This window comes from Scyliorhinus torazame, chromosome 8, assembly GCF_047496885.1.
Source record: "Scyliorhinus torazame isolate Kashiwa2021f chromosome 8, sScyTor2.1, whole genome shotgun sequence".
Lineage (NCBI taxonomy): Eukaryota > Metazoa > Chordata > Chondrichthyes > Carcharhiniformes > Scyliorhinidae > Scyliorhinus > Scyliorhinus torazame.
In genome coordinates, this window is record NC_092714.1 from 208,236,675 (window position 1) to 208,254,605 (window position 17,931).

At 45.3% G+C, this 17,931-nt stretch overlaps 1 protein-coding gene across 3 annotated transcripts in view; it reads left to right on the top strand.

The window, feature by feature from the left end:
* nfatc2a (nuclear factor of activated T cells 2a) overlaps window positions 1-17,931 on the top strand; it is a 246,738-nt gene that overhangs the window by 74,232 nt on the left and 154,575 nt on the right. For all 3 annotated transcript variants that reach the window (XM_072514718.1, XM_072514715.1, XM_072514716.1), the window contains exon 4: window positions 4,875-5,077. In XM_072514718.1, the coding sequence (XP_072370819.1) occupies window positions 4,875-5,077 (203 nt within the window). The remainder of the gene's footprint in view (window positions 1-4,874; window positions 5,078-17,931) is intronic.

The window sequence follows — 17,931 nt, forward strand, 5'->3', positions numbered from 1 at the left end:
ATTTTCAGTTTGGTGGCAACTGGGTGTATCAACCAGTTATTCCCAAAACAACAATAATCATCGCTGTTCACTTGCATCAAAAATGAATTGCGAACCTCAGGAAGTGTATATACAGAAGTGTTGCATGTCTAAAATTACTTGAATCTAATTTTATAACCGGGCTGGTGTTGGCCAATACATGGGAATCAATGTTAGCTAAAAATGGAAGTACGATCCTGAAATTATGGCGAGCATCCCCATCTTTGCCTTCTTTATGTTTTCACAATTAACAACACAAATTGGAATATCTGAGAGTGTGCACCCTTTAATTTTCCAACTATTGATGGCGTGATATATGCTACCAATGGGTAAGGTTCTCCACCAACAGCATGGACTTAAACATTTAGACCATATTTACCTTGATAATTTGATGTGTAGTTGAACACTGCAAAGTTGTAATTTTCATCTCTATCATGACAAGATTGAATGGCATTTCTCAGTCAATGAAAAAAAATTAAAATAGTAGTTTCAGAATTTTTATAGAGTTTATTAAAAAAAAAAACCTGGAAGTGAAAGTTAGTATCTGTAAATGTGGCCGTGAAGCTGTCAGAATTATGTATAAATCTGACTGGTTCAGCGGAGTCCTTCAAGGAAGGAAATTAGCTGCCCTTGTCCAGTCTGGCCTCAGTTCCCAGCAGTGTGGTTGAATCTTAATTGCTTTCTGAAGTGGCCTAGCAAGCCACGGCAACTAATAGAAGCCCGTCAGCTCCAGCAGACTCTGGACACAGCAACTTAGGATGGGCAATAAGTTCCAGCACCTCAGCAATGACCATATGCTGAGAAGGAAGACAGCGGCTGAATGAATTGCAGCTTCTGAGTATATCATATATTACGGACGCAATCTACTGGCCGCCCCACCTGAAAGTCAGCGTACCGCAGGGCAATGTGGCCGAATAGATGCCAGGAGACCCCACTGCCAGGATCTACCTTGTTCACTATGCCTTGTGAGATCGCAATGTGAATCTTGACCACTTTTGGCAAATCTGCATTTAGGGCAAGACAGCTAGTCTTACTGTAATATGCAGTTCCCTGAGATAACCAATGCAGTTCCCTGGGGTAACAGAGGCATTTCTATCAATTCCCTTCACCTCGGAGACCTCGAGTGAGCGTCATTCAGTACTGGTCCCCACAAACCGACCGGTCCTTTGTCCCCTTCACTGTCAGGTCAGATTACCTGAAGACGCTGGGGATATGGTTTGGAGCGGCTGCGGCGTGCACCAAAAACTGGGAGGAGCACATTGCCAAGGTAAGACAGAAACTGGGCTGGTGGGAGCAACGCTCCCTCTCCATTGCGGGCAAAACCCTGGTATCAGTTGTGAGGCACTCTCGGTGTTACTGTACGTAGCGCAGGTCTGGCCCATTACCCGACCCTACGTCGCAGCAGTCACCCGGGCCATCATCAAATTCATCTGGAGATCCAAGATGGACCGTGTCCGAAGGGACACCATGTACAAACCTCTGGATAAGGGAGGGAAAAACATACCCAATGTCTCCCTCATCCTGATGGCCACCTTTGTGTGCAGCTGCATCAAGCTGTGTGTGGACCCCCGGTATGCAAACACCAAGTGTCACTACATACTGAGGTTCTACCTGTCCCTGGTGTTACGAAGGATGGGCCTGGCCTCATTGCCGCGGAACGGTCCAAGTAGTTGGACCGTGCCGTACCACCTGTCTCTCGTGGAAAAGTTTTTGAAGAAAAACATCTTTGACCACAAGGCAATGAAGCAGTGGTCAGCACGTAATGTGCTCGAGGCCCTCAGGGAAAAGGCGACTGTGGAGTACGTTGGACGGTTCCCTGAGCAGACTGTCAGAGTCATCTGGCAGAACGCCTCATCACCAGAACTTACAAACAAGCACCAAGACCTAGCTTGGCTGGTGGTGAGAAGGGCCCTCCCTGTCAGATTCTTCATGTACACCCGAAGGCTCAGAGCCATTGCACGCTGCCCTCGGAGTGGCTGTTGGGGAAATGAGACGGTCACCCACCTCCTTGTGGAATGTGCCTTTGCAAAGAAGGTCTGGAGAGAGATGCAGTGGTATTTGTCAAGGTTCACCCCGAGCAGCTCTGTGACACAGGACTCTGTGCTCTACGGACTGTTTCTAGGGACACACACCGAGACAAACATCAACTGCTACTGGAAGGTCATCAACTCGGTGAAAGACGCTCTTTGGTCTGCCCGGAACATGCTGATCTTCCAGTGCAAAGAGCTGTCCTCGACCGAGTGTTGCAGACTGGCACATTCCAAGGTCCAGGACTACGTGCTGAGGGACGCACTCAAGCTTGGGGCAGCTGCCGCCAAGGCGCAATGGGGAAAGACCACCGTGTAAGGTCTTACCAGCAAATGTGCACCGCGGGGCGGGTAACAGTGTGAGCCCCCCTCGGTCTGGGTCATTAACACTCCAATGTATAAAAGAACCATGACAATGTAAATGTTTAAGAAGGAATTGTAACGTAAAGAGTGATATGTGTGAAATTTTATCAAAATTGAATGGAAGAAAGTCAAGGGAATGTGTAACTCTGATGGAAATGTACAGTCAAGACAATTCAAAATGTTCTGTAATGTTTATGATAGATTTTATGAATAAAGTATATTTTTTGAAAAAAAACCCAAAACTGGTCCCCACAAACTGGGATCAGGCGGCATGGCACTCGTGGGGTCTCCCATGGGTTCGGAGGGCCCCAGGTGATTGCCCTCTGACAGGGTGGCACCCTTGCACTGTGTGTCAGCCTGGCACTGCCAAGGTGCCCATGTGGTACTGACAGCTGGCAGGGGCACTGCCAGGGTACCAGATTGACAATGTCAAGCTGGACATTTTTAAACTGACAGCGATTGGGCCTGGCGGTGCCATGTGCATATGAGGGAGGCGGGGGGGGGGAGTTGCCGGGCAGGGGGAGGGGGATGCCCAAGGAGCCCCTTATAGCTGATTTGGGCTTTCGCGGGAGTTCACGGAACATGTCAGGGGCTCGAGAGATAGGGACGTCCCGATCCTTCCTTGCACTGAGGAGTTCCGGTGAGCGGGGTTCCTCAGTGCAGGAAACAGGACAAAGTGCAGCATTACCCACATATTTCCTGCTGAGGCCCCGTTACATCGCAATGTGTTTCTGATCGCAGCAAGTGTGGCAAGCACGCAGCTAAATGCGCTGGCTATGGGACGATGTTCCCATTTTGTTAGGTCGTTGTTATGGGCCAGGATTTAGAGAACCCCAAAGTGTATCATGGAGGTCACCTGACTCACAACTTTTAATAGATTGTGGTATGGGGAGCATACGGCCCACTCTACAGGTGTGGTACAGCAGAAATGGAAAAGTATTTTTTAAAGCAAAACAATGTTTATTCTGTGAACTCAAGTTAAACTTTTTGAAACACACAGTGAACATCTTAGCAACCATCAATTCAAATACAACCCCCAAAGACTACAACACTAAGTAATCCTTCAAGCTTTCCTTTTTAACATTCATACGACTTAAAAACAAAACCTTTATCAGAAGCACATCAGGTTAAAGTCACTACTGTTATTAGTTTTAAATCACCAGGATCGATTTACAGTCTTTAGATTACAGAGAGCGATTCATACACCTTCTGGCTGTGACTGCAGCTATCCAGCTCTGAAAACGAAACTAAAACACACACCTGCAGCAAACAGCCTAAAACGAAAGTAAAAAGCTGACAGACAGTCCAGCTCCACCCACTCTCTGACATCGTTGCAGTGATAAACACCCATTTCTTAAAGATACTCTCATTACAGATATTTATATACACACCCATTTATAAACACCCATTTCTTAAAGGTACTCTCACATGACAATCGGGCACATACATCAATCAAACGCCAAAATAGAACAGGTGAGTTGGAAAAATAACTTAATAGATTGGTTATAATTTGCCAAAATTGATGTTTAAAATAAGTCCCTAAATTATATTAAAAGGACGGTTGGTAGTGGGATTTGGAGTAAAAACAACAGGATGTATTTCATTTCATACCTCATGAGGACAAACCCATCAATGTGAATCTGAGCCGTCTGTTTCTGTGCTGTAACATTCTATGATTCTATGGTGTTGCTAGAGGAAATGAGCAGGGAAAACTCAACTTTTGGTTCAGATTGATGCAGATGCTCAGATGCCGAGCCTTACATCGGTTTTGTAATTTCGTCTTCAGGTCTGTTGAGTTAAACTTTGAAACACCAGAATCTATTAAGATTTGACCATCTGGATTGCAGCTGAAGTCCTGAGTGTTCAAAGTTAGAATTTGAGCTCCATGCCCTGGAGCTACCTAAATAAATTAAGACGACATATGAAAACAAATCAAGATATTTGCCCATATTTTCTGTAACCTAAAAGGATATTGAAAGTATTTATTTTGTTGACCAATGTCCTGTTATTTATCTAGCATTCTGCTTGTGGTGCGGTGTATCTGAACGCATTTTTCAAGTGAGACCAGTGGGCATCAGAGTGTGAAACGTAAAACAACATTCAATGCCTTTAGTGTGAAGGTGGCTGCAGCTTTTGAAAGTGCTGCAAGTTTGGCAGTGACCCCATTCATGAAAATGCATACTGAAGCTTTTAGGGCATTTTATTAAATACACCACATTCATAATTTAAGGAGGCTATGACATGCAAGAACATGGCGTGCACATTCTGTTTGCGATGGCGTTTGAATGAAGACTACATAAGCTAACTAAGAAAGTCCCTGCTGCTTTAAAAGCAATAACATGTTTATTAAACCGTGATTTATAGCTGTTATAGCCTACCTTTACCAGTATGTGAAGCAACCTAAAAGGATTTAATATGCGCCTTGTCTTGAGAACTTTCATATTAAGTTGTCTTGTCTTTTGCCAGCTCCATGGCTGCATGGAAAACAAGCCCTTAAGCCTGCACATATTTATTGGAACAGCAGACGAGCGGCTACTGAGACCACATGCCTTTTATCAAGTCCATCGCATCACCGGCAAGACAGTCTCAACCACCAGCTACGAGAAAATCTGTGGAAATACCAAGGTTTTAGAAATCCCGCTTCTGCCAGAGAACAACATGAAAGCAGTGTAAGACAATTATTTTATTTATATTTTATCCAATATTTATTCATAAACAGGACTAGTTGAATAATGGCTTGAGACTGTTGAAGTGAACACAATGCCTTTATATTTGACTTTAATGCAGCAGAAACTAACAAAATGAAAGCCTCTTGCCTGTGGTGAAGGTCCTAAATGGACTGTATCTGTCAGTATCAACCCAGTTTCACTTTGCACTATGTTGAATGAATTTGTCCAGAAGTTTGGGTGATTGTCCCTGTTCACTATGTTAACAAATCTGTTAACCTGTTTAATCTGTTAATGACTTTGTTTCACCCAAATGCATGAACTAGTTTATTCAAAACAAAGTACTCCTGATACTACCATTTAATCTGAAAGAAGAAATTTCACACTGGTGCAGTAAGGGGATATTTTTCTGATATTAGGATGGTGGTGAATTGTTGTGCATAGTGCGAGGTCTTTATTTCATATATGGTCCATGCCAGTGTTTTTCAAACTTTTTTGCCCGGGACCCATTTTTACCAACCGGCCATCCTTCGGGACCCATGCCGGCCGAACTTCATGACTCACGCTGGCTGACCTTCGTGACCCACGCCAGCCGACGTTTGCGACCTACCATTGTTCCTCACCTTTAATGCGAGAGGTGATCCTCGGCTTATATTCCATAGTCTAAAGTAGCAAAGAAAGAAATGACCTCATTGAAATAGGCATTATTCTCGCAGGACTCTACAGCGCAGATGCAGAATGTAAGTTTCCCTCAGATGGGTGGTTTACACATTGGGGATCTAGTCAGCAAATTACAGTGCAACGATTTTAGACATAGATGAGGAGGAATTACTTAGCTCAAAGTATTGTGAATCTTTTTAATCTCTAAAACTCATTACCAGAGAGAGTTGTGCAGGCTCAGCCATTGAGCAAATTCAAGCAGATGCAGGAAGACTGAATTGAATTTAAAAAAAAATATTCTCCTGGGTCAGCGCGTTGACGTCAGGAGGAGGCGGTGTTTCTCTCTGGGCTCCGGGCATGCACACTGATGAGCGGGCACGCATGCGCAGCGCTCCCGCATTTTTAACGTTGGTCACAACCGGCATTTTAAAAAGCCGGCTGATGCGGCCGTTGCGCCTGAATTCCCGCAATCGGGAACGCCACGACGGACGGCTCCTTGACCCTCCCGACATCCGCCCGCGACCCACCCATGGGTTGCGACCTCCACTTTGAAAATGCCAGGTCCATACTATGCCTGCACTCGATGCGATTTTTAGGAACAGAGGATGGGAAAATATCCCTCCCTTGTGACGTCGCCTTCCTCATTAAGAACATGAATTTGTTAAATATATAACTTGAAAAAGATTTTTTTCTTGCCCATGACTTTTTGGATTAATATATCGACCAAGTCTATGTCACACAATTGTCACACGTGGAAGAAAGCCATTCAGCCCATCATATCTGCATCCGTTCTCAAAACGAGCATCATTACTTAGTGCCATTCCCCTGCCTTTCCATGTACTCTTGCACATTATCTACCTCTGAACTTCACATTTTTGCTTTTCTGCACTGGCAACATATTTGTTTGTAAATTGAAAGTGACAGTGGCCCAATCCAAACTTTTACTGCATTTTGTTTGGACGTGTTCTCATTCTCAAAAGTCAACACTGCAAGCACAGGTTTTTGAGAGACATGCATCCACACACATGATTAAAAACTTAAAAGGAAATGATTAAAATCATCAGTCTTCAGTAAATGGGTAATGCATTAATTACTCAAATTGAACCTCTCAACACAGTGGCATTATTGAGATTGGTAGATTGGAAAGTGATCAATTGGAGCTCCAAGTAAGATTTCTGTTTAACCTAATTGTAAAACACAATTTCTGACCTTCTGCCAAAACATTAAAAGAGGAGCCAAGTTCAACTTCCTCGCATTATTGAAGTCTTGACCCATGCAGATCATGCAAGACTCTCCTTAAAACTTTCTGTTTCACCAAGCCTTTGGTCACACTTAGTCATACCTCTTTGTTCGAGTCAGCATCTGGTGTTTTTTATATTTCTGTGAAACACTTTGGGGTATTTTCTCTGTGTTAAAGTTACTATATATATGCAATTGTTTTTGGTTCCTCCATTAAATTTTCATGTTCAATAAATACAGAAGGAAATTTGTGGTGCTAGTTGAATTGTCTTTCGATACATGTCGAAAATGGTTTAACCTTTACCTTCACCGTTATGGCCACTGGCACATGCCAGAGTGTAGACTTAATAGCCTAAATGTTACGCTTCAGAAATATTTTACCCTCCCGTTCAAGTACTTATTAGTTGCAAAGTCCTCCAGAACTCTGCTCGCCACAGCTAAAAGTTTAAATTATCTATTATTGACACTATCCTGAATTGCTGGTCACAAATAAATTTCCATCTAGGCTCCCTACTCTTCTTTCTGTTTCCATTTCCGGCAATAGACTATCCACTAATATCCACTACAAGCCCACTGACTCCCACAGCTATCTGGACTACAGCTCTTCACAGTCCTGTAAGGACTCCATCCCTTTCTCTCAGCTCCTTCGCATCCGTCGCATTTGTTCCGTTGATGCCACTTTCCAAAATGGTGCTTCGAAAATGTGTTCCTTCTTCCTCAACCGTGATTTCCCACCTACAGTTGTGGACAGGGCCTTCAACAGTGTGTGGTCCATCTCCCGCGCCACTACCCTCACCCCCTCCACTCCCTCCCAGAACAAGGATAGAATCCCCCTCGTTCTCACATTTCATCCTACCAGCCTCCGTATGCAAAGCATAATCCTCTGCCATTTTCACCAACTCCAGCGTGATGCCACCACCAAACACATCTCCCCTTCACTCCCTCTGTCAGCATTCTGCAGAGACCGTTCCCTCCGAGACAATTTAGTCCACTTCTCCACCATACCCAGTACCTCTCCCATCACCCATGCAATCGCAGAAGGTGTAACACCTGCCCCTTTACCTCTTCCATGCTGAACATCCCAGGCCCAAAACACTCATTCCAGGTCAAGCAGTGTTTCACTTGCATCTCTTCCAATTTGGCCCACTGCATTCGCTGCTCCCAATGTGGTTTCCTCTATGTCGGAGAGACCAAACGCAGACTGAATGATCACTTTCTCTGTCTGTTAGCTTTGACAAAGAGACATCGGACTTGAAACGTTAGCTCTTTTCTCTCCCTACAGATGCTGCCAGATTTGCTGAGATTTTCCAGCATTTTCTCTTTCGCTTCAGATTCCAGCATCCGTAGTAATTTGCTTTTATCCCTACTCTTCCATTCTTTAGGTTACATATAGCACCAACTAAACACTTTTCTTATAATGGGCCAACTTTTCTTATAATGTCGAAACTTATGAACTCTAAAATGTGTTCTGTTGGCTCTCCTGCTTGGGTGGCGCGGTTCACAGTGGTTAGCAATGCTGCGTCACAGCTCCAGGACCCGGGTTCAATTACGGCCTTCGGCGACTATCTATGTGGAGTTTGCACTTTCTCCTCCTGTCTTTGTGGGTTCACTCCGGGTGCTCCGGTTTCCTCCCACAGTCCAAAGATGCGCAGGTTAGGTGGATTAGCCCCGCTAAATTGCCCCTTAGTGTCTAAAAGATTAGGTGGAGTTAATGGGTTATGGGGATAGGATGGAGGTGTGAGCTTAAGTAGGGTTCTCTTTCTGAGGGCCAGTGCAGACTCGATGGGCCGAATAGCCTCCTTCTGCACTGTAAATTCTATGATCTATGATCTATAATCCAAGTACAGATTCAATTTATATCATCGGAAGTGGACATTTTGTTGGAAATCACTCGGAGTTACTGTTTTAATAAAATTACAGACCATGTTTTTTCCACATTGAAGGTAATGCAAATTGTGAGTGTTTATCTTAAGCTATGAAGCAGTAACTTGTGATCTGTCATTTCCTGCCGGCTTGCTTCTAGTTGTGGGTGCTGAACTTGGAGTAGCTTCAGCTCTTAGGGCCAAAGAAGCGGCACTGAACAACTCTGTACAGCACAGAAGATGCTTTGTGGAGTAGACTGAGGAACACTGGTACATTCTTTCCTGCACTACTCAATTATGTCCTTTGGCAGGTCCACTCCAGAATGACTTAAAGAGATGTTCACAAGCTTTATCATTCTAAGAGTACTGGGCAGAATGGAGGGAAATACTGGATAAAGAGTGAAAAACTGACCAGCTTTCTTGTGCCGTACACACCATAATTTTAGTTGATTAACCATCAGCAGCATCCATTCACAAATTAGAATTCATAAACCTTAGGTCTTGCCAAATACACTTAAGTTTCTTGGTTCAAGTAACTGCTGGGTTTCAGTGGAAAGAATGCAGTCCCAAATGGCCAAATAGAATCTCTGATTCTGTGGATTTCTCATTTCTTTGTTCTGTGTTTGTTAAGCAAAATGGTGGGTTTTTGCACATGGCAAGTGTTAAGCTAACTGACAGAAAGACTCACTGGGCGCGATCTTCCCAAAGGGGAACAAAGTCCCCGAGCGTTTCCCAGCACTCGCAGTGCCGAGAAACACATGGCTATTAAACGTGACGCGCTTTGAATAATGGGCTTAAACAGGGAATGCGTGGGCGAGGCCACACATAGCCCCATTTTTCACAATGGGGAGTTCTGCTAGCCGGACACCCCGTTGCAGTGAGAGATCAGCACACCATTTAAAAATGGCGGCGTGATCTCCGAGGCCCTGAAAAAATCCCCAACCTCCCCCATCCCACAGCCTCAACGCAACATGGGAGGGTCCCTCGGCCAGCCCCCGCATCCCCCAACACACACGACGGGCAAGCCTGACCCAATCTCACATAATCAAAACTGCCAGCATGGCACCTTGGCAGTGCCAACCTGGCACCACCCCTGTCAATACTACCTGGGCAGTGCCAGGCTGGCACCCAGGTGGCACTGCAAGGGTGCCAGGCTGGCACTTACAGATGACCCAGGTGGCACCAGCAGTGCCAAGGCACCACACTGCCCAAAAGGCATGCCACTAGGGGCCTCCGATCCCGTTCGAGACGCCCACGAGGGCCGTTCCGTCTGATCCCTGTTTGTGGGGACCACTACCAAACGGCACTCACCTGAGGTCCCCGAGGCAAAGGGATTGAATCCCAAAGCCTCAGGTACATTGTGAATCTGCACATTAGAGGAAGGCTTAATGCTGTAATATGCAGATTTACCAAAAACTGATCCTGCCCATTGTGATTCCCCTTGCATGATCTCGCGAGGTAGCGTTGAATCTTGCGAGGCATTGCGAACGGGGTAGATCCTGGGAGCGGGGTCTCCTCGGCATTCACCGGCCACGCTGCGCCACGGCGACCTGCTTTTCCAGCGCAGTGTGGCCGGAAGATCGCGCTCTATTTTTCTTGTATATAAAAGGAATTTTCTTTTATTGGATGCCGAAAGTGTGATTTTTAATGCAAAGAAGCACAATGTAACATGGCACTTTGAATTGGAGACAGCTGGTTCTTCATGTCCTTCCCACCCAGCAACTTGACCCTGTTCCTCTGACAGCATGTGGTTTACGATAGACATGCTACTGAATCTGTCACAGAACCCGACCTTGATTAACCATGTAAGCTGGCCAGATCAGACACATTAATAGTATACATCCTGATGTTTCAAAATTAGATTGAAACAAATTAGGGTCATATTTATGAGAAAGATATGCTTTCAGATGAGGGAAGGGAACAGTTATTTTTAGGGAATGAATTTGCGAGGCTTTTACAATCTGATTTGCTTTCATTCTCCCATCTGCAAATCTCTGGCTGGTAAATAGAACCTGGTTGTATTTGACACTAGTTCTCTACAAAGAATGTTTTCAATCAGGGTAACAGGCAACAGCTGGAAAAGACAACGATCTCTTTTGTTGGCATTTGGCAGTATTTTGTAACTGTCAAAAACAGTCATGTTGCTCAAATTAAGGATATAAGGATAGGCGAAAGAAAATAATACATTTTTCTTGAGGATTGGCAGAAGGAGGTTACAATGGAGCAGAACATTGCACATTTGAGTAAGGCATACTGCTGTAATATGCAGATTTACCAAAAACTGACCTGCCCATTGTGATTCCCCTTGTAACATCTCGCGAGATAGCGTTGAATCTTGCGAGGCATTGCGAGCCAGGTAGATCCTGGGAGAGTTGGTGAGCGTTTTGTCTTAATGGGAAAACTGAAATGCTTTCCAGCCAACTTTTAGTTAGGAAACCCTGGCTCAGAGGAATGCATACTGAAGCTGGGAATGGTCGAACTGGCTAAGCTGATTCTGGATCAACACTAGTCTGAGTGTACAACCTTTACAGTGACTAGTTGTCACTCCACATATGAAACTCCAGTTAGAAAAGAGCTTTCTGCCTATTGAAATTGAAATGCTTAAAGCGATAAGGTGGTGACATTTGCAGAGTCTACTGATTTAAATGTACTCCAGATGGCACTGAAAGGAAGTCTAAGAGACCCCTCCCCTTGATCGTTTGTAGACATGGTACTGCAAGCATGGTTACTCTCTGTGTGGCATTAACCGAAGTGATGGGTAGTTTCAAAGCACATCTCCCCAGAGATAAGCTGTAACGTTGTAAACACCATGAGACTGCCTGCTTGATTACATCTTCAGCTCGAGCTCTTATCTCTGGTTAGCTGATGTGTGAAATTTTATGTTCATACAATGAGATAGGAAATTTGATTAAGGTTTTTCAGTACCATACTTTCCAATAGAAAACTGAGGCGATAAACAGCTTCGATTAATGAATAATTATGAACAATCTGTTTTCGGTTTCTGCCCATGCCTCCTGCAAGTGCTGGCTATTGCTGCGGTTTGATTCCGCTGGCTTCAGCAGTCCTTTTAATATCACAATATAGTGATCAGACTGTATAGAAAGGTGGCAAATTTTAACCTATTTCAGCAGATAAGATTACATAGGATATGAGACTTAGAAACAGGCCATTCGGCCCAATCCCTCCATGCCTCCTCCCAGCTTTTCTCATTTATAGCTACTAATTATATCATCGATTCCCTTCTCCTTCACATACCTGTTGAATTTCTCCTGAAATACTATTCGGTTCAACCTCGCCCCATGACAGTACGTACCCCATCCTCACAACTATTTAGTAAAGAAGTTTCTTCTGAATTCTCTACTGAATTTTTTATATTGATGGACTTTAGTTATGCTCTTCCCCACAAGAAGAAATTCTCTCTCTCTCTATCCACTCCATCAAAACCTTTAATTGTAGTGATCTCTGTAGGTGCATGCACACAAGTGGTTAATGGGTAAATAGCAGCACCACATGATCACTAGAGGGCTGGACCAACAGGGGTATAAAAGCAGCCGCACGGGGTCTCTCTCTCTCTCTCTCTCTCTCTCTCGTGGGTGTACTGTGAACAGGATAACATCAGAATCACATAGATAGTTAGTGGAGTTACCTTTAGTTATTATTGATAAATCTTGTTAACCAATTCCTACTTTCCATGTTAAGGTAAAGAACTCATGCATTTCTAATTATAGTTACTCAATAAATCTTTGTTGTTACTGGACGAGTTTGAGTCTTCTTCAACAAGATTCAGAGATCCTCACCATCAACCAAGGATTGAGTAACACGTGTTATCAACCACGCAGGTAACACAACATGGTAGTAAGGAGTGTTGGCCTTAACTACAAAAACAGAAACTAGCTAGATTAGGTTCGACAGACAAGAAAAAGAAAACAAATTTGGGTAGATATTCGACTACGGAAGGCATCACAGCAGTCGGACCTCTCAGGCAAGAAGAAAACAGTAAGATGGACTCACTTCCAGCTCCAGAGCCCTTCAGAACCTCTGGTAATCTCCAGTATGATTGGAAATTTTTCCTTCAACACTTTAATCTATTTCTGGAAATTAAGGACATAACCGCTGCACCAGATTCTAAAAAAATAGCCTACCTCTTATCTGCGGCAGGGAAACCGGCCATGGAGATATATAATTCATTCAATTTCTTGGAAGGTGAAGACAAAACTAAATTTAAAGTAATTATCGCAAAATTTGAAGAACACTGTAAAAATCAGTCTGGTGAGACGCTGGAAAGACTTACACTTCGTAATAGGTGTCAGAGATTCGGAGAGTCAATCACTGATTTTATTGCAGACCTCCAGGTACTAGCACAAGGCTGTAATTATGCTGATTTCAGAGATGCTATGATAATAGATCAATTAATTTATGGACTATCTGATAAAGATTTATCGAAAAAACTTTCAGAACAACAGTATCTAACTCTAGAATTCGCGATTAAACAGTGCACAGTGCATGAACAGAAAAAAAATCAGTACCTTCAATTTATCCAAAGAAAAAACGGCGCCAAAACTTACCACGAGGCAGAGGCAGGATCTCACTCGATGCAGCAGCACTTTTTGCTTGGCAGCCATCTTGAGCGAGAGCGTTCCGGCCAGTATGCACATGCGCACTTCTCAAACAGAGAACAAACGGCAAAATACACTTGCGCGCATGGGCGAGAAGCCGCGCATGCGCAGTTGCGAAAAGAGCGCACAGTACAGGAAACTCAGACTGCGCAAGCGCAGTTGATTCCTACGTGTTACGTCACGAGTGTCATGGCGCAGAGGACCCAGACCGCGCCCACTAAAAAGGGAAATGCCCGAAAATTGCAAATAACAAATTTAAAGCAACAAACCACAGATTTTTTTCCTTGAATGACAAAATGAAGCCCGTTATGCTCTTCCCCACAAGAAGAAACTCTCTCTCTCTCTCTCTATCCACTCCATTAAAACCTTTAATAACTTTAAAGACTTGTGTTAGGCTATCCTTCAGCCTTCTTTTCTCAACAGAAATAAGACCAGTGTTTCAATCCTTTCCTGATCTTTATATCCATGCAATGTACCACCCTTGTCAATACACTCGGTACCCTCTTCAGGGTTTCTTTAAGGGTAACTAGAATTGCATGCAATGGTCTAAGGCCCAGAGTTTCACTCCTGAGGTGGGTAGCATGAGTCAGGCCATTTCCTGGTTCACTGCGCCCTCCTCAGGAGAAACTCTCCCAAATGGCGTATTCTTCATTCTGGTTGGAGTGGTGGGGGAAAAGGGGGTGGAGGAGGGGGAATGCTGAGGTAGGCTGGTTCAAAGGCCTGCCTCAATTCCTTGGAAATTCACTCTAGTTGTTTTGTTATATTTTAGGTTCTCTGGATTTCACCTACCCTTGCCACCCACCCACTCCCCATGCCACATCCCTGCCCCCCCACTATGCCCCATGATTCCTGACAGCCCCCATGCCAACTTAATGCAAACTCATGCCAATCTTCCCATCACCATTGACCCTTACGTCCTCCATGCCAGCTCACCCAGTATCCACTACGGGTAGGCCTCGGTGGCTACATTGAGATGTAATAAAATAAAGGTTTCATCTCTATTACATTTAAATATCTATTGAAATATTGACATATTTTTAAAAAATCACTTCCATTCATGCAAATCAATTCAAAACTTTTCAATCTCCTCAGGTATTTAATCCCTTAAAGAAACAAAATTTAAGTGCGTTCCAACCAAGATTCCATATAGGCGTAGCATAACTTCCCTACTTTTCAATTCTATCCCTTTAGAACTTAAAGTTTTGTGCTTGGTTTGCTTTTATATAATTGCCTTGCTAACCTGTGGCATAACTTTCACTGATTGGCGTATTTGTACTTCAAGAACCCTTTGTTCCTCTACCCAACCTAGACTTGCACTTTCCAAATAATAACTGACCTTCTTATTCTTCCTTCCAAAATATATTACCTCCTGTTTATCTAGGTCAAACTTTTATTTGCCCATTCTACAAGCTCATGAATCTACTTCTGTAACTTATTTCATTCTTCCACAGTGTTGACTAACCACCCTCCACTTCTCCCTCCCCACCTACCCCCTCAAAATGTGACATTTCTCCCAAAATTCGAAAATTGTATTTTTGATTCCAAAATCGAAATCATTAATGTAAATTGTGAACAACAGTGGTTCCAGCACTGATCCTTCAGAAACCCATGAGACTGAGTGGAATGCTGGTTTTACACAAACCCCAGTATTATTCTTCATTGATTTCAAACATTGCCTCCCAAGTGCCAGCAAACAATTTGACTGTGAAGTGCATTTCAGGTGACCTCCAACCTCATTTGTCACAAAGTCCATCCAGACATAGATTTGCCTGATTTTCTTTCCTCTTCCCTTGTCCAAATGTGCAGAAACTGAGATCAACTAACTCAGCAGGCGCAATCTAATGGCCGTGATGCACCAGGTGAGAATCCGAGCGAGCCGGTTAGATCGCGAGAGAGCCCCACATCGGGAACCTCGTCTAGCACCGAACGGTTTGCGATCTAACTGGCACGCTCCTGTTGACGGATGCAGGATCCCACCTAGACGTGGCACGAAACCAATAATCACCAAATAAGGACAATCTCCATCACATTACGAGAGGGTCATCCTATTTAACGGCCTCCAGGGATCTAAGTGGCTCCCAAGCAGGACATCACACCAGCGCCGATTAGCACATCTATTTAAACATGGGAACCTTTCGCAATGGCTGTTTTGGGGATCGGAGGAGGTGAGTAGCCACCTTTGGAATTGGGCATTCAGCCCAAGAGGCTCTGGAGCTGCTGCCCCAGTCCTCGGCAAGGGGTGGGGGTTGGGGGGGAGGGGGGTTGGGGGGGGGGGGGTTGGGGGGGGGGGGTTGGGGTGCCCCCAAGGGGGATGGGTAGGGCAACATCTGTCACGAGTCGCAACTGAGCAGGGGGAGGGGGGCGGTGGGAAGCGGCAGACGCCTGCAGGTCAAACTCCGGATATGTGTGTACCAATAACAGGGGCAACTACACAACAGCTGCTGCTCTGTCCCACCACACACATCCAGTGCGGAGCCCTGTTCCTGGCTGTATGCAGGAGGTCACTTTACACCCTCTCAGATTGCGAACAGCCTCTGGCCGCATAGCTGAAGACCTTTGCTAATAAGGAGTTTGCATTGTTAGGTATGGTGTCGACCCCCTCAGCGATGCCGCTCAGTGACTGAGCAATGCTCTGCAGTGCTCCAGCAATGTCCACCTATGCCTGGGACATGTTCCTCAGTGACTGGGCCATGCTCTGCATTGCCTTGGTGATGCCCACTTGGGGCTGGGACATGCTGTCAAGGCCCTCAGCCACGGTCGCCACAGACTGAGCTATGCCTTGGACATCACCAGTCATGATGCTGATGTTGATCTGCAGACTTTCCACTACAGTCACCACCCCAGCAGTATTGGCCTCGATACCACGCATTGCCAACGCCTCCAATCGGCTATGGACTCACTGGAGTGTCGCTGACATCCTCCTCTGAATCTCTCGGCTGCACCTGAGCGTCTGCATCAGTTCCGAGACAACCTGGTTCAGAAGCTCAACATCGGACTAGGAACCAGCTGAGGTCCTTGGATCCAGCAGACCTCCGACTGCTGCCTCTCTTGGATGTTCCTGTCTCCACCTGATGTGCATTAGCAACTGTGCGGTGTTCACCAGATTGCACCTCAGATGTCTGTCCTCTAATGTCATCCACCGAGCTGTGTGTGCGGCACCCCCCCGCCCATCTGGGCCCTCTCCCACATGTTATAGGCCAGCTTCTCCTGGTGCTTGGTGCATCATGGTGTGTTTGTGTCTGGTGGCAAGTGCGGGCACTGCTCCAGTGCATGGAGGGGTGGTGCTGATGGCTGACAGGATAGACTGGGGCACAGGACTGGTACAAGGTGGCCAGCGTCAACCTACCCGCATGGCCCATTAGAGGTTATTGATCTTTGCAATTGCAAGGTGGTCCTGTTGGTCAGGCTGCCCGCAAGAATTCCGCTGCTGCCCAGGCGGCATTGGTTGTCCTATTGCTGGTCCTCCGACACCCTCGATGGGGGGTGGGGGGGTAAAGGATGTCCCTACTTGCGCCCACAGCATCCAGCTGCCTGGCCAGATCAGCATCCCTGAAGCTGTGGCTGTTCTATGCGGTGGCATGGCTGCGCGGTGGCATGGCTGTGTGGTGACTGGTGTGTGTTCGGAGGCAGCGTTTATGTGCTGGCCCCCCTTGTTAGCGAGAAGCAGCCGAGCGAGGGTCCAGTCAAATTGGCTGGCAGAACAGCCGATTCCACCGAGAAACCCGTGGGGGATCATTTGTGGCATTAATGAACGTTAGATACAGGTCAAGGTCTCACCAACATGGCCGTCGAGAGGCTTGCGGGAATCCTCACTCGATACAGCAATTAGAAATTTTTCCATGAAATTGTACCCAGCAACTCTGAATTGACCCTGCAACCTTTCCCTCTACATGCTGGATTGGGCAGTGCCTTTCAAAATCAAATTAATTAATTATGATTTATTTGAACATCCTCTTTTAACAGTGTGATGATGATCTAATTGAGAAACTGGCTTAGAGGCCATGCTGTGTGCAGCAATGTGAGGAGGCTGAATTAATATACTCAGTCGAAATAGAAATCCCTAGGTTAATGACAATATCAACTGATGTTCATTCAGTCGCATCAGACTGTTGGACTCTGAAATCCCAGTCTGTTCCTTGCATGGCTCATCTAAACCCCAAATTTAAACTGAAATATTTCACCTCTCTCCCCAAATAAACAGTAATATGAAAATAATAACTGCTCACACGGTGTTAACAATTTGCTTTAATTATCTTGGGCGGGATTCTCCGTCCTGCTGGCAATGGGATTCTCCATCCCATCTGCCGTTCAATGGGATTTCCCATTGTGGGCAGCCCCATGCCGTTGGGAAATCCCCGGGTGTGGGTGCTTTGCCGGTGTAACGGAGAATCCTGACAGCGGAGAATCCTGTCCTTTAACTATTTGGGCAGAGAAGAAAAGCACTAATGGATGGTGAGGCTTTCACTTAAAACTGCTGCTA